The sequence below is a fragment of the Hyaena hyaena genome, unplaced genomic scaffold, assembly GCF_003009895.1.
Source record: "Hyaena hyaena isolate Hyena2069 unplaced genomic scaffold, ASM300989v1 scaffold_469, whole genome shotgun sequence".
Taxonomy (NCBI): domain Eukaryota; kingdom Metazoa; phylum Chordata; class Mammalia; order Carnivora; family Hyaenidae; genus Hyaena; species Hyaena hyaena.
In genome coordinates, this window is record NW_024081103.1 from 952,784 (window position 1) to 970,861 (window position 18,078).

At 34.1% G+C, this 18,078-nt stretch overlaps 1 protein-coding gene across 11 annotated transcripts in view; it reads left to right on the top strand.

Annotated features, from left to right (window-relative positions):
- SEC31A (SEC31 homolog A, COPII coat complex component) overlaps positions 1-18,078 on the top strand; it is a 73,380-nt gene that overhangs the window by 7,121 nt on the left and 48,181 nt on the right. For 9 of the 11 annotated variants that reach the window (XM_039253947.1, XM_039253952.1, XM_039253957.1 and 6 more), the window contains exons 2-10: positions 4,707-4,789; positions 5,476-5,599; positions 7,390-7,588; positions 9,262-9,357; positions 10,258-10,398; positions 11,770-11,912; positions 13,363-13,462; positions 15,998-16,159; positions 16,350-16,502. In XM_039253947.1, coding sequence (XP_039109878.1) covers positions 4,711-4,789; positions 5,476-5,599; positions 7,390-7,588; positions 9,262-9,357; positions 10,258-10,398; positions 11,770-11,912; positions 13,363-13,462; positions 15,998-16,159; positions 16,350-16,502 — 1,197 coding nt within the window. In that variant the 5' untranslated portion in view covers positions 4,707-4,710. The remainder of the gene's footprint in view (positions 1-4,706; positions 4,790-5,475; positions 5,600-7,389; positions 7,589-9,261; positions 9,358-10,257; positions 10,399-11,769; positions 11,913-13,362; positions 13,463-15,997; positions 16,160-16,349; positions 16,503-18,078) is intronic. The other 2 variants (XM_039253948.1, XM_039253950.1) reach the window with 1 other exon arrangement.

Sequence of the window (18,078 nt, forward strand, 5' to 3'; positions counted from 1 at the left end):
TTCTTTTTAAATCTCATGAAACATTTACAAAACCTTCTATATAGACCCCAAAGAAAACTTCAATAATTTTAGAAAGGAGAGATACTATGGAAAAACCACAATGCAGTAAAAGGCCCCTCCACTTGCATATTAAATTCATTCAACTCTTGGATTAGCGGAGACTACAAATGGAAGTTGTAAAATATATAGATGACCATAGTGATGAAAATATAAGAAATATATGTAATCTAGCTAAAGCATTACTCAGAGAAAATTCAAAGCCTTAAATGCTTATCAATAAAAAATAAATAATAAAAATGAGTGGGTTAAGCATTTAACTCAGAAAGTTAGAAGAAGATCTAAGTAAATGAAAAGAAAGTAGAAGGGAGGAGTTAATACAAAGAAAAGAAATTAGTGAATTACAAAGCCAACGGGAGGACTACTAAATTGGCTGTTTGAAAATAAATCACTGGCTAAGCCAGTGAATTACTAAGAGGAAGGTAGGGGGAAACAAAACACAAATATATGTAATAAAAACTAATAAATAACCATAAATAGCATAAATTAAAAGAATCATGAGTCTATGTTGTTCAAGTCTGAAATAATGAGAAAATCTGTAAAAAAATTTAAAGGATTATTATAGGGAAATATAATTTACAAAAATGACTTTGTACAAAGGAAATTCAAATAGATCAGTCTCCATAGAAGACCTCAAAAGTACTTGGCCCAGATGTTTCATGAGAGAATTCATGACACAAGTATGATAACATTGATATCAAAACCTGATGAAGATCACGCAGAAGACTTGGTCTCACAACTCTAGAAGCAAAATTCTGTTAAACAAATGGAATCTAGTAACAAATTAATAGAATATGTCATGAGAAGGTTATTCAGGGTCAAAAAGATGGTCCATATTAAGAAATCTGTTGGTATAATTTGTTTTATTGATAGACCTAAGAAGAGGAATGTGTGTTCATTCTGGTTACCTAATGGAAAGCATTTGACAGAATTCAACACCCAGTCTTTATAAATAGCATTCAGTAAAACAATAATTGATGGCTAATTTCCTTATATTATATACATTTTCTCTATATGTGGATATGTATGTGTATTTTGAATCTTAAAGTCATGCTCAATGGTAATATAGAGGCTTTTCCACTAAAGAAAGGAAGAAGAAATCTCACTGTTACTGCTGTTCAATATGGTATAGTACAAATACTATAAGCTTTTGTATAACAATGACAGGAAGATAATCTATGTAATAGGAGTGAGATAGGGGTGAGCCACATTTACAAACTAACTGAAAGATAAAATACTTAGGAATAAATAAACCCAATATGTCAAAAAGCTTAAAATAGCAAAGGTAAAAAAGAAGACTTGAAAAGCAAGATGTTCTTATTAGAAAGATTCTGTATTATGTCAATTTCTCCATAAATTTATTATTTTTAATTTTTTAAATGTTTATATTAGAGAGAGAGAGAGAGAGGACAGATCACAAGCCGGGGAGGGGCAACAAGACAGGGGGACAGAATCCAAAGCCCGGTCCAGGCTTTGAGCTGTGAGCACAGAGCCCATTGTGGGGCTTGAACTCACAAACCGCAAGCTCATGACCTGAGTTGAAGTCGGACGCTTAACAGACTGAGCCACCCAGGCGCCCCTGACCATAAATTTATTAATTTGATGCAGATTCAGGAAACATATTAATGTTCTCTTTTTTTTCTGGAATTAGACAAGAACTATGAAATTTATGTAATAAAATGAACAGTAATAGCAAGGAAAATAGGTTGGGAGAGAAGCATTGGATAGAGGTTATTGGAATCATACTCCTGTAAAACCTTAGTATTTAAAACAATGGAGTGTTCGCAAACCATGAGAGACTCTTGAATGCTGACAAAAACTGAGGACTGATGGATGTGGGGGGGAGGGGGGATGGGCATAGAGGAGGACACTTGTGGGGATGAGCACTGAGTGTTATGTGGAAACTAATTTGACAATAAACTATTTGTAAAATAAAAAATAAAAATAAAACAGTGGAGTGCTAGAACGTAAATAAACAATAGATGGATATAGGAATGGAAATCCAGAAATAAACCTATTAAATATATACAGGAATATAGATCCTAACCTATGTCATAATACCTATAGGAATATAAACCTAAATATAGGAACTTAGTACATGATAAAAGTGATTATCCTAAAATTGGTAGGAAAAAGTAGACTTTTCAATATAGTTTTGTTGTAGTAAGAAAAAATATAAACTATGAACATACATTGTATACCAGGATGTGTTCCAGGACCTGAGTCAAAATTTAAATGAAAAGCCACAAATGAATTTGCTTAGAAGAAAAATATGGGAGAATTTCTTTATAACCTTGGCATACAAAAACGCCTTTGTGATTAACCAAATTTCAGAAACCATTTTTAAAGAAGTGATAAATGTGACTAATTCATGGTACCTCCATACAGTGAATGGTAAAATGAAAAACCTCCATGATAAAATGAAATTCTTTATCAAGTCACAAAAAGACAAGAAGGAGTTTTAAATGCCTGTTCCTAAGTGAAAGAAGCCAATCTGAAAAGGCTACATACTATATAATTATAACTAAATGACATTCTAGAAAAGGCATAAGGAGAGGAAAGAGATCAGTGATTGGCAAGAAGGAGGAGGAGGGATGGGAGAAAAGAGTGATAAAGAAGTGGAACACAGAATTTTTACGGCAGGAAAACTTGTGAATGATAATAGATAATAGAACTGTGGATGGGTGGATATGTTTCATTATTCATTTGTCAAAACCCATAAAAAACCCAAAGAGTAAAACCCTAGAGTAAACCATGGACTTGGCTTGATAATAATACGCCACTATAGGTTGGTTGTAACAAATGTACTGCTGTGGTTTAGGACAGTTTTATGGGAAAGGCTGGGGTGGGGGAGAAGGTAGGGAGGTATGTGAGAACTCTATACTTTTCACTCAGTTTTTCTGTGAACCTGAAACTGCTCTGATAAATAAAATCGATTTTTTAAAAAAATAAATACCTTGAGGCACCTGGGTGGCTCAGTTGGTTAAGTGTACAACTCTTGATTTTGGCTCAGGTCATGATCTCACAGTTCATGGGATCAAGGCCCGAGGGATTCTCTATCCCCCCCTCTCTCTGCCCCTCCCCTACTCATGCTCTCTCTCTCTCAAAATAAATAAACATTAGGGGCGCCTGGGTGGCTCAGTCGGTTAAGCGTCCGACTTCAGCTCAGGTCATGATCTCCTGGTTCTTGGGTTTGAGCTCCTCATCGGGCTCTGTGCTGACAGCTAGCTCAGAGCCTGGAGCCTGCTTCAGATTCTGTGTCTACCTCTCTCTCTGACCCTCCCCTGCTCATGCTGTCTCTATCTCTCTCTCAAAAATAAATAAAATATTTAAAAAATAAATAAATAAACATTAAAAAAATCATAACCTTGTGAAAGGTAAAAAACAACAACAAAGCGAAAATAAAACAATAAAGTCTGACAACTCAGTAGGCAAATAGGCAAGCAATATAAACAAGAATAGACAGAAAAGGTGTAATATGGATGATCCATAACCTTGTAAAAAGATGTTCGTTATTTATGGTATCAAGAAATGCAGATTGTAACTACTCAAGAGTAAATGCTTTTCATCTATCATTGATAAAAATCTAAAAGTGTTACTTAAGGCGGTAGAGCTTGTGAAAGAAACAGTATTTAAGTTTTTAAAATGTATTTTTGAGAGAGAGAGAAAGTGAGCATGAGTGGGGAGGAGCAGAGAGAGAAAAGGAGGGAGAATCCCAAGCAGTTGCAGAGTACATTGTGGGGCTCAACCTCACAAACCCACGAACTGCGAGATCATTACCTGAACAAAAATCCAGAGTCCGCCACTTAACTGAGTGAACCATCCAGGTGTCCCCAAATCGCGTTTATCTTTAACCCAGCAGTTTTACTTCTGGAAATTTATAGCTATCCTGGCCCATGAATGGAATAACGTATATATGGCTGTTTATTTGAGCATTGTTTGTAAAACTAGCAAAAGATTAAAAACAACTCCAGTGTTCACCAGTAGTGGACCAAGTAAGTAAATCATGGTCCATCTTACAGTGGAATACCATGCCATGTGATGTATTTATGTACAATAGCAAAGATTTTTTTTAAAATACAGCACAGTATTTTCTACCAAAGTAACTTTAACAGAGAATACATAAACTAGTGGTATATGGAATTGTAGCTTGGAGTGACCAGCTATTTAACATTTCTGCCAAGCTTATCTTTAAAATCTGTGGTGTTACTATATTCTTCCCTGTAATTAGCCTGTTTTAATTTAAAATTAATTTCTAGAACTGCTCTTGTCATTTAGTAATCCTGCTTTCAGAAGAGGTACCTTGTTTATTGTGTGCCTTCTCTGACCCCTCATGTACCACCACCCTTCCTCACCGGAGTATATTGTGTAACAAAGTTAATCCCTCGCATATTGCTTTTTTTTTTCAGGCTGATTTTTCAGTTGAATTTGTAAATGATTTGAAAAGCGCTGTATTTGTCTCAATATGATTTGACAAGTTTTTCTTCTTTCTGATATTGAACATCCCTGACAAATGATACTGAAACCAGTTTGATTTATTGGCATTTGAACATTCTAATGATGTAGTGATTAGTTAAATGTATTTCTGTGTAAAAAATGTTTACGTTTTGTTACATGTTCAGTTTATTCTATATAAAATATTCTCTTAGCAGGATGAAGTTAAAGGAAGTAGACCGTACAGCCATGCAGGCTTGGAGCCCTGCCCAGAATCATCCCATTTACCTAGCTACTGGTGAGTTCAACAGAGAGAGCATAGTATGAGTCGTTTATTTCTTCTTTTCCACATTTGGCCTATTCATACCAGTCCTTTTAAGATTCATCTTTACGTCTTCTCCTCTAGAAAGCCTCTGCTTCCCTAGTGGGATTCCTCCATCCTCCTTGTGAACTGAGTTCAGTGACCTTCCTTTGTTTCCTGAGCACCTTGTTCATCATAGCATTAATCGTGATATGTTACATTTATAGTGTTTTCCCCACTTCATAAGAATTCTTTCATCTTTATTCTTTCAGTATTAAGCATAATAGATTACATGTAAAAAAAAAAAAGGTATCAACTTGAATGAATGAAGAACAATTTTGATGGGAGCACTTTCATATAAAAAGAGTTACATCATTTGTGACTATAAGCAGATATTGTAAATAATGGGACTGTTTACAGAGAGCTTTTTAAACATCTGCTTGTTTAAAGAATTATCTGCACTACCCACTCTTAGAAGCATTGTCCCCAAGCCTTGTGTCAGAATCTCATTGCTGTAGTAATTTAAGCATCTGCTCAGTGGCACATATCCTGAGATTTTAGTCACTAACGCAGCATTCATGAGTGAGATAATTGAAAAACATGCATCTAATTTCTGTTTTGTATGGTTTCCTCCAAGTCTTTTATTTTCACACGTGTAGTCACCATAAATGTATTTTCTATAGGAACATCTGCTCAGCAGTTGGATGCAACATTTAGTACCAATGCTTCCCTTGAGATATTTGAATTAGACCTTTCTGATCCATCCTTGGATATGAAATCTTGTGCCACTTACTCTTCTTCTCACAGGTATGAAGTTGATTAATCTTAAATTCACATATTTATGGTTGTGATTATTATGTTGTGGTTGATGCCTGGTTTATCTGTAAATAGGTTATTATTAGAAACTGCAAGGAATACCATCAATGACATGAAATATTTTGAGAAAAAGTATGAGTGAATTTCTTTTTTTTTTTTTTAAATATAATTTTGTATAAAATTGGGTGACATACAGTGTGTAAAGTGTTCTCTTGGTAATTGGGGTAGATTCCAGTGGTTCATCTCTTACAACACCCAGTGCTCATATCAACCAGTGCCCTCCTCAATGCCCATCACCCATTTTTCCCTCACCCCCCCCCCCACTCCATCTACCCTCCATTTGTTCTCTGTATTTAAGAGTCTCTTATGGTTTGCCTCCCTCCCTCCTTGTATGAGTGACTTTCTGTGGAAGTTAAAGGCTTATTTATTGCTGACTGATACACGTAGGAAGGAGGGAGAGGCTTTATTTTCCAGTAGTTTTTTCCCTCATGATATGGTAGACGTACCTTCTTCTATCTCCTTTATCTCACCTATTTACAAAAAAAAGATAAGTATGGCTAAAAAAAAAAAAAAGGAGTGATTGGATAATATTAAGATGTTCATAGTGATTATCTCTGAATAATAGGTTATTTTTTTCCCTTGTACTTATGTATGTTTAAAAATATATTTCATAGAAGTTTGTGCTGACATGATTTTTGATACAGTGGTTATTTGGATCACCTTTCCAAGTGCTTAACATCCTATTATAATGCAGAAAAAGAACTCTTTCCACCTGAGTAGTAAAATATGCTTTGTCTCAGCTTGACTGATTTTGGTGAAGAGATTGTACCCTACCTAACATAACTGCACATAGCTCAAATTCTGGAGTCTCAAGGGACTCCTCATCTTCAGAGCCCTCCCTCTGTGATGGGAACCTCAAATGCATTTGTCTGTCAGTTTTCTACTTACCACCATTTGTGTCATGATATACCTCATGCCACCTTCATATTTCATCTCCTTGTCAAACTATAATCTTTTATTCTCCACCTGTGGGGTCACTTGTAATAGACATAATTTTGACTTCATTTTTTTCACTGTCATAATACATTATTTTTCTTAGAAAATTTCAGGGGTGCCCGGGTGACTCAGTCAGTTAAGTGTCTGACTTTTGATTTTGGCTCAGGTTAAACCTCATGGTTCATGAGATTGAGCCCTGTGTCGGGCTCTGTACTGTTAGCACAGAGCTTAGAATTCTCTTTCTCCACTCTCTCTGCCCCTCCCCTGCTTTTACTCTCTCTCAAAATAAATAAATAAACTTAAAAAAAATATATATATACACAAAGAAAATTTCAGATAACGCCTTTAACACCTTTACTATTTAACAGACCACTTGTCAGTGAGTACTTCTGTAATCAAACAGTATCAAGGGAAATGGTTGATTAGCTCTGTTTTACAGGTGAACTAAAAGCAGCTTAGGAAGATTAAGTACTTAGGAAGATTAAGTAAATGGTAAAACCATTCTTAAGCCCCTATCTTTTGACACACAATCAGGTATACTTTGTGACACTATATTACCTCTACCAAAAAGTTTTTACTCTTTAAGATTATAAAATCAAATATGCACATATGAAGGCAAATAAAAAGTAAAATGTCATTTCACAAAGTCATGTACAGTTACCAGGAATAGAGAAAAGGCAGTATTTTTAAATTATTTATGAAGACATAAGGAATTATATATAATTTCAAATTCTTTTCTATATTTGACTTAAAAAACTGAGTCATTTACTCATTTTCTTTTTAAGGTACCACAAGTTGATTTGGGGGCCTCATAAGATGGATTCCAAAGGAAATGTCTCTGGAGTTCTGATTGCAGGTGGTGAAAATGGAAATATTATTCTTTATGATCCTTCTAAAATTATAGCTGGAGACAAGGAAGTTGTGATCGCTCAAAATGACAAGCATACCGGCCCAGTAAGAGCCTTGGATGTGAACATTTTCCAGGTTAGACTTTTGACACCTATTCATAATTTTTGACATATGGGCTGCTTATTTGAAATAAGGATATGAGTCTGCTATGCCTCAGTCTTGAAATTTGAAAGCTAAAAATGTGTGCCCGTGCAGGTTGATGAATGAGTATATTTTTTGAAGAATGGAGAGTTCATAGCTGGGATCAGGGTAAATGATAATAATTCCATAGAAGGGATAAGGCTGTTGGGTTTAATTCTACAAGTCAGGAGTTGTAATGCCATATGATGATATTTTTTAAACACTAGGAGCTCCAGAAGTTGTAAACAATACCTTTTTAAAGTTTGTGCTAATTCAGCATTAGGGTAGTGCTGTGGCATCTAGGTTAATCCTCTGTTTTATTAATTGAGAAACTTTGTGTTCATGACAGAGGTTACTGCTCTATCAAATAATTAGAAATATACACAAATATAGTGCAAATTTAATGACCAGACAAGAGTGATTCTACTGTTGCCATCGTAACCCATTAGTGAATATTAATTATATAAATGTATTGGTTAGTAAAGATCATGAGTTAATAGGGTACTAGAGCATAACAACCAAAACATGAATGTTCTCTCTAAGATAGTTTAAAATGTGGTGCCTGAGTGCCTCAGTGAGTTGAGTGTCTGACTCTTGATTTTGGCTCAGGTCATGATCCCAGGGTTGTGGTATCGAGCCCTGAGTTGGGCTCCATGCTGAGTGTGGAGCCTGCTTAAGATTCTCTTTCTCTTTCTGTCTGTCTGTCTCTCTCTCCCCCTTTCTGCCCCTCTCCCCAGCTCATGTTCTCTCTTTCTCTCAAAAAAAAAGTTTAAAATAGTTATTTTTCTTGTGTTATAAATAAATACTTAGGCTAGAGAAATACAGAAACCTGAACTTCATTTCTGTAGTTTATGGTACCTACTCTTTAGGTTAGATAGCTAGTCCTTGTGTTAATTAAACAACTGCTGATTATTGGTTAGTGTCTTGTATTATAGGTGCCTACAACCATAGAATTCCTGTTTCTGTAGTTACACGTCGATTGAGCAGAGAAGAATTTATAAGAGTGAATAATAAAGAATGAGAGTCAATATGTGAAACTCATTATCTTCCTGTACTTCTTATCACAGTTTTAGGGTCTTTTTGACCCTTAAGGTATGCAACAGAGATAACCTAGAAATACTGCCACCCAGAACAAGATTGAATGTAAATGAACTAGAAATACATGAGGATTTAAGACAAGAGATTTTTCTAGCCCTGTATTGGTCTGACTCCAGAAGCTGGCTTTGAGGTATCTGGAGATAGATACCATTATTTTAGGATTCAGTTATTAGTCTGAAAGCAATAATTGGTTTGGTTTTGTTTGTTTTTGTGTTTCATAATCAGATCCCCTTCTAGGGATGCACAAATGATGATCCCCCTATGGTTGCATGATTGTTTAGGAATTTATCCATATAATTATTTTTAATGTCTTATTATGTCTGTAGACATATTACATTTTATAATATACTTCTCAAAAGCTATTGCAGTTTCAAATTATGCATAGCATTTAGGAATTCATGATTTTTGGTTTTTTAATTAGATAGAAAAGTTGTGTGCCCTAAACTGCTAGATGTTTCCATCTCTGAACAGTTATTCTGAGTTCTCTTAATTATTCTTAAATGATGATTAATTATTATTTCTTATTGCAGACAAATCTGGTAGCCTCTGGTGCTAATGAATCTGAAATCTACATTTGGGATCTCAACAATTTCGCAACTCCAATGACACCAGGAGCCAAAACACAGGTATTGTGTTGATTTTGGTGTGATCAAAAGAACCACAATCAGTTCTTTAACCCTGAACTTCATTTTTTTCACACAAAATATTTTTGTTTAAAAATCAGTGTTTAGTTGTTATTGATTTTCCTAAGGTGCGGTACAGTAATTAGTAAATGTGTTTCTTCAAGATATCAGTGAGTCCTTCAACAGCAAATATTTATTCAGCGCCTACCACCAGATACTGTTTGATATATTCAACATATAGTAGTGAATAGAAAAGACAAGCCTTTGATAATTTTTTTAGATAGTGTTATATATAGTATTTTACATTATATAGTATTTTGACAATATCCATCTAACCATAGAATAAAGCTCATAGACCAGAAAGGGAACTCTTTTTTTTTTTTTTTTTAAAAAACAACTGCTTTCCTGTGTATTTCTAATAAGATAAGAGAGAACAGTCCTCCACTTGCCTCCTTGAAGTTAATCTTACAATGGGCCCCAACATTTTGGCAATCTTAGAGGTAGTATAATGGTAGCATATGATATACCATTTACAAAGATATTCTTCTAGTGGTCTAGGCTGTAACTTTTGATCTCCCTAGTTGTCTGTCATACTGATCAACATCTACTTTGTAGTTTATCATCTCCCTTGTGGCAGTTGCAAAATAAAGAAAGAGTGCTTCATTTATAGCAGGAGCTTAATAAATACCTAGTGAATGAGTCAATATTAAACAAGGTAAAATACTTGAAGTGGCGTATATCTAAGCTTTTAAGTTGTATATGTTGAGAACTTATGAATATAAAAAAATCTGTGGAATGAATAGGTCAGATTTTAATTAAACCCTTTTTAAAAAGAAGGATCAGATTGTGTAGTCAAATTTGACCGTAATTGAGAAATGGTTTTTAGTAGTTTATTCCTTGTAGCCCCCAGAAGATATCAGCTGCATTGCATGGAACAGACAAGTCCAGCATATTTTAGCATCAGCCAGTCCCAGTGGCCGGGCCACTGTATGGGATCTTAGAAAAAACGAACCTATCATCAAAGTCAGTGACCATAGTAACAGGGTAAGTATATGATTTGTAACAAACATGTTCTGTTTCTGCTCTAAGTATTTCTATACTGTTTGCCAGTGTTGACAGCAAATCAAGTTTTTATGAAGCAAATCCTGTCTTTTCATGGACTGATCATGTTGGAATGAAAACATTTTTCCTTGGAGAAAATAATAAAATTTCCAGTAAACCATGTTGGATATTATTAAATAATGAAGGGAGAGATTGTTAATTAAATAGCTTATTCCATGATATACTGATTGTTTTTACTTTATTAGCTGTTTCAAAGCATTATAAAAACATTTTATCTTTACCTTTCTCTAGAATGCACAGATTTTTCCTGCTAGTAATTTTGTGACTGTGAACTTGTAGTTTCCAATCTCCTGGCTTCATCCCCTCATTAAGTACTCCTAAAGTGAACTAATATTCTTCTACTTGCCCAGTAGATGTAGCTGTATAGCACATTAAATTTTTGACTTTACAGATTCCTCAATACTATGTCATAGTGTGCTATAAAATAATTTAGACATAATTTATGGTCTTATTTTTTAGTTTGTTTTTAATTACATTAGTTTGACATTTTTAGAAATAAGTTTGCCTAAATCTGAGGAGATATATATAACAATAACAACAAAAAACTATTTAGAAGAATATTTCTTCAGGTTATTGTTTTCCAATGAATTAGGAATTTTAAAACAAGTTTCAATTGAATGAAGTGTATAATAAGCATTTCAGTCATCTTCTGGAATATTTAGTAGGATTTAAACTTCCAGGTAATTCTCAGTAATAATGTAAATTTATTCCATGTGAAAATTTAAATGGTAGTTGTTGCTTTAGACATTTTGTCTTGATTTTTTTGAGAAAATAGGGGAAAGATACGGATTTTTTTTGTCATTATAATCTTTCATCTGTTTTTTTTTTCTGGAGGTATTAAATTTTAAATTTATATAAAACTTTTCCCTTAGTTACAGTTTTCACAGGTAAACTCATTTTTGGTACAGAATTATTCTGATCCAGAATGGTGATGTGTATTAAATAGCTGGATGAATTGAAAACATTTAACCTTTTACTTTAAAAGTACTGTTTTAAGACTGTTTATAAAATTTAATAAAAACTATTTATTTAATAAAAACTATTAAATAAAATTTAATAGTTTGAAAGAAGCATCATAGCTTGACATCTCCAAATGCAGGCTCTGGAGATAGCTGTCAGGGTTCAAAATTTAATAGTTTTAAGTTTGGGTTGGTTTTTTTTTTTTTTTTTAATAAACTAAGCCTGAGCTGATGTTTTCTACTGTTTGTTTCAACAAAGGCATATTCCTCAAGCTCATTTTGGCTCTTCATAAAGTAATAGGATTGATACAGTGTGAGCCTTAACTATCTGCAGATGCATTGCTCGGGGTTGGCGTGGCATCCTGATGTTGCGACTCAGATGGTCCTTGCCTCTGAGGATGATAGGTTACCAGTGGTCCAGATGTGGGATCTTCGCTTTGCTTCCTCTCCACTCCGTGTCTTGGAAAACCACGCCAGGTATCCTGCTGCTCTTCTAAGGAGCTTGAGTTATTTATTTGTAAAAAAACATATTTACTTACTATTTTGAATTATCAGGTAATGATTTTTAAGTTAAGGAATCTGCTTTGTCTCTGTCCTGTAAAAGAGTAAATGGTTTTTATTTGAAGCGATAGTCATCCCATTTTCTGTTCCCAAAAATTCATATTGTACAGTACAAAAAGTGTTAAAGGATTTTCTACTACTTATTTCATGTAATAATTAATAGATCAAATTTCCAGTGTATCACAGCATTTTGGGACAACTCATGACATTGTACAACTTGATCTTTATTAGAGGAGTCATTGTGCTTATGAAGAGTCTTTCCTAACATTCAATGACAAGCAACAGTTGAAAAGTTTGCTTTATTTCTGAGCTTTTATTTTAATTTAAAACCATTTTTGAGAAACTGGGTAGGTTATTCTGCTTTTAATTTTAATAAATGTGCAGATTCTCTAAAAAGATGTGAGGGGGTAGAGCGTGCGACTCTTGATCTCGGGGTTATGGAGTTTGAGCTCATCTTGGGTATAGAGATTACTTTAAAGAAATCTATAAAAATTAAAAGATAAGAGAAATTACTTGTGTGAGTTTTGGTAGCATTAAATTTAATTGGTAATTTGGCACATTTCCTATCATTGATATTCAGGTGTCTGGAGGTTTATACATATTTCTTCCATGGTTTTAAACAAGAAATAAATCCCTTTTAATGCTATAGTATTTTCTGGAGCAACTGGGTAGCTCGGTCTGTTAAGAGTCTGACTTTGGCTCAGGTCATGATCTTGCGGTTTGTGAGTTCAAGCCCCGCATTGAGCTCTGTGCTGACAACTCAGAGCCTGGAGACTGTTTCGGATTTTATGTCTTCATCTCTCTGCCCCTCCCCTGCTCACACTCTGTCTCTGTCTCTCTCTAAATTAAATAAACATTAAAAAACATTGAAAAGAGTCTTTTTTTAAATAATTTTTTTTAATGTTTATCTTTGAGAGAAAGAGACAGTGTGAGCAGGGGAGGGGCAGAGAAAGAGGGAGACACAGAATCTGAAGCAGGCGCTAGGCTCTAAGCTGTCAGCACAGAGCCTGATGCAGGGCTCAAACTTACGAACCATGAGATCATGACCAGAGCCAAAGTTGGACACTTAACTGACTGAGCCACCCAGACACCCTGATTTTAACTTCTAAAAAATATAATGTTGAAAACAAAAGGCAATCCTAAACAATTTGAGTTCTTTTCCTATACTGTATTTCCCTGATTCTGGGAGGATATTGAATATCTTTTCAGTGATCAAAGAACATACACATTCCTAAAGTGCTTTCCAGAAAGATTATATGAAATTATACTTCTGTTAGCAGTATGTGTCTCAAAAGCCTCAGCAGGAATCATTTGGAGCCTTGGTTTTCTCAAGATTAAAAATTTCTTCACCTTGTGTTTTTTATAGAGGGATTTTGGCAATTGCTTGGAGCATGGCAGATCCTGAATTGTTGCTGAGCTGTGGAAAAGATGCTAAGATTCTCTGCTCCAACCCAAACACAGGAGAGGTATGGAGAGGGAATGTTTCTAAGTCTTGTAGCCACTATAATTTTATCTCTAGTTGAATAAGAAATTTTCCTTATGGATTCTTTAGGGCATTATTATAATTAAGGACCCAAGATGGAGATATGTGTAAAATGTTAATCTAGCAGAGATTTTATCAGGAACATTAAGCTCAGCTGTTTCTTCTAGGAAAATAATCCATTGAAGTAGTATATTTGAAATTAGTAATCATCTCCCACCCCCATTTCCAATCAAGGTGTTTACCTACCCTCAGAAATACTTGGATTTATTTAGCATGTGATTTCTGGAAATCCGTGTCTTCAAAGTAGGAGTGTTCAAGGTTTGATTTTGTTCCTGCTTTACCATTTCTGAAGATTGTGACTTTAGTAAATGCATGGGTTGTTTTGTTTTATTTTTTTGTTTTTTAATGTTTATTTATTTTGAGAGAGACAGAGCATGCACAAGGGAGTGGCAGAGAGAGGGAGAGAGAGGGAATCCCAAGCCAACTCCATCCTCAGCATGGAGCCTAACATACGGATTGAACTCACAACTGTGAGATCACGACCTGAGCTGGTATCAAGAATTGGAGCCACCCAGGAGCCCCAGTAGATGTATATTTTCAATCTATATAATACTTCACAATATAATATTTGTCATATGTCCTTCCCATAGAAATTTAGATGTAGGAAATTTTACCCCTTATTAAATATAAATGTCGTAAACTATATCTTAATAATTGCTAAAAATTGATGGGCTAAAAAATCTTAACTCTTTTAAAAATTATTTTTCTTAACTGAATAAATGGTTTCCCTCTTTTTCAGTATTGAAGAAGAGGGATTTTTTTTTAAGTTTTTAATTTCAGTTAGCTATCATACAGTGTTATATTAGTTTCAAGTGTACAATATGGTAATTCAACACTTTCATATATCACCCTGTGCTCATCACAAAGTGCACTCCTTAATCCCCATCACCTTTATTTAAGCCACCAAGACCAGAGATATTAATTACAGTTTTTCAACTTTTACCTTTTATAATTAAGATAGATTATTATACATGTTTTGCTAGTTACTCTGATGGAATGCTAGCAAATATATCTTCATAGGTTTTAATGTATAATATTAAATCTATAGTATTAAAATAGAAACAAGCACTTTTGTTATTTGATTTGTGGTTTAAAATTTTCAGATGCAGTGATATCTGTAAGAATATAGAAACATTCAAGTTAGGGGACATAGGGACACCTGGGTGTCTCAGTCAATTAAGCATCCAACTCTTGGTTTCAGCTGAGGTCGTGATCTCACAGTTCATGAATTTGAGCCCACGTCGTGCTCTGCATCGGCAATACAGAGCCTGCTTGGGGTTTTCTCTCTCCCTCTCTCTCTGCCCTTCCCCTGCTTGTGAGCACACGCTCTCTCTCAAGCAATTTTTTTAAAAAGTTAGGGGACATAGGAGAAAAAAGTTAAAATAGTAAGTTTTACCTCATATGACTTACAGACCAAATAATAAAATCTTGCATTTTATACTGTGCCTTCCCAAATGAGTCAGAATCGTGGAAATTACTCTCAGTAGTCTTAATTATATGATTTGACAAAATGAATTTTTACATATGATTAGTTGTGTGTGCTTAGAGTTTGAAGGAATAAACTTTTAATACGTGCTGCAACTAAAAAGTTTAGTAGATTTTTATTCAAATGCCAATTAGGAATAGACTAGTGATTAAAATATGAATCTATGAGTTTTATCAACCATAAGCCTTAAAGATGAGCAAGCTAAATACCTTTTCACTTAATTTTGTTTTCTTATAAAATAAAACATTCAAAACGTTTTGTCCCATGAGTCAAATTTAAGATAATTTGACTTACTTCTTATAACCATAAAACCTTTGCTCCTATAGGCATCAGTTACCATCACACTAACTTTCAGTTAGCAATTATTACTGAGTTAGCAATAATTATAACATTATAAATGTTTTATAGCAACCATTTTTTATAGTTTTACCATATTTTTTCCTTTTAAAGAAAACTGTTTATGCTGAATCTGTTCCCATTTTGCAGTAATAAGAATGCTGCATATATGGTTTTGCTTGAGTAAAAGCCAAATTTCTCAGTGAATTCTTCTTGAGATTTTTTTTTTTTTAATTTGGTCTTCAAATATTCTAAATAGGATTGTTTGGATCTTGGCAAACAAAACAGTTGGGGAGGAGACCATTATCTTTGAGTTTAACAAGCTGACTCTAATAGATTTTTCTGGTCTTTCAGATGCACCCACTACTACCATTTCAATAAAAACAGGAAAACCTTAGATTTTAATATGCACTTATTCTAAATCTGATCAAAATTTTGAACAAGCATTCTTATTTCTATCATAATATATCATCATAATGGACTTCTAATATTTTAAACAAATATTTACAATTCTTTTTTCCTGGCTCAAGACTCTAAAAGGAATTATTTAAGCTGCACTTATTAATCATACTAATACAGGTGTTTTGGCTGTTAAGTGGCTGTACTGTTTTCTGACTTGTTGTTGTTGTTGCTTAGGTGTTATATGAACTTCCCACCAACACACAGTGGTGCTTTGATATTCAGTGGTGTCCCAGAAATCCTGCTGTCTTATCAGCTGCTTCCTTTGATGGGCGAATCAGTGTTTATTCTATCATGGGTGGGAGCGCAGATGGCTTAAGACAGAAACAAGTTGACAAGGTAATAAAAAGCATTAAGATTTTAAATCATAACAAATGAAAAAATTTTACCATGTATTATTTTGAAAATGACTTTACTATCAGTGCTACAGATTATTTGGATAATTGTGATAAAACTTTTCTTGAGTATGACTTGAAAACATGTAATGTAATCTCATATAAATTACAAATTCTTGCATTATTTTTTTTAGCTTTCATCATCTTTCGGGAATCTTGATCCCTTTGGCACAGGACAGCCTCTTCCTCCATTACAAATTCCTCAGCAAACTGCTCAGCATAGTATAGTGTTGCCTCTGAAGAAGCCACCCAAGTGGATCCGAAGGCCTGTTGGTGCTTCCTTTTCAGTAGGTGGATTTGTTTTTATGGTCCATAAGCACAAAGGACTTCTCTTAGTAAAGGGTTCTTATAGGAACACTCAGATAGAAGATTGAATTTGAGATATGTTTGTAGACTTTCCATTATTCAAAATGGTTTCTCAGGAAAAATAGGACTTTCTTTTTTACTTTGAATTGTGGTAAAATATGCATAACATAAAATTTACCATGTTAACCATTTAGAAATATACAGTTAAGTGAATGGCATTAAGTACATTTACATCATAGTACAACCTTCACACTGTCCATCCCATTAATAAACTTGCCTTCCTTCTCTTTGTTTCCTTCATAACTTTTTTCATTTTCATCATTATTTTTTTTGGAGGAAGGTGTATCTGTGTGTCTTCCTTATCCTTCCTTCTCTTTATTCCTCCCTTCTAACTTTTTTAATTGCCAATTTCTTTTTTTTATGGTGAAAATATGTAACATTAAATTTATCATTGTAACCATGTTTAAGTGTAAATTACAGTGTATTAACCATATACATTTGTTGCACAACAGATCTCCAGAACTTTTTTATCTTGTAAAACTTAAACTCTTTTCCTACTGAACAACAATTGCTCGTTTTCCCCTTCCTTACCCTGGTAATCGCATTGTACTTTCTGTTTCTATGAGTTTGACAACTTTAGATACCTCATATAAATGGAATCATGCATTATTTGTCTTTTGGTAATTGGTTTGTTTCACGTAGCATAATGTCCTCAAGGTGTTGCAGTGTCTGACAAGATTTCCTACTTTTAAAAGGCTGAAAAGTAGTCCACATTTTCTTTACCTACTAATTTGTCAGTAGACATTTAGTTTGCTTCTACCTCTTGCTATTATGAATAATGCTGCAAGGAACATTTGTGTGCAAATATGTCTTTGAGATCCTGTTTTCAGTTGTTTTAGATATATACCCAGAAGTATATATCTGGATCTTATGGTAACTCTACTTTAATTTTTTGAGAAGTCTCCATACTGTTTCCCATAGTGGCTGTACCATTTTACATTCCCATGAACAGTGCACACGGGTTCTAATTTCTCCACATTCCCACTAGAGTGCTAGTTTTTTTCTTTTTTTAGATAACTGTCATCCTAATGGATGTGAGATGATATCTCATTGTGGTTTGATTTACATTTTCCTAATGATTAGTGATGGGGAGCATCTTTTCATGTATCTGTTAGCCATTTGTATGTCATCTTTGGAGAAATGTCTGTTCAAGTCCTTTGCTCATTTTTTAGTCAGGTTGTTTTTGGGTTTTTTGGTCACTGAGTTGTAGGAGTTCTTTATGGATTCTGAATGTTAACTCCTACTAGTTAAATGATTTGTAAATATTTTCTCTCATTCTGTAGGTGGCTCTTTTACTCTATTGATTGTTTACTTTGCTGTACAGAAACCTCATTTGTCTATTTTTGCTTTTGTTGCCTGTGCTTTTGGTATTATCTATATCGTTGTCAAATTAATGTCCTCAAACTTCAGCTTAGAAAACTCTGGTAGACCAGAAAGAAGAAGTAAAGAAGTCTTTTCCTTAATATTCTTATTTCACTACTGTTTTTAAGTCTTGTA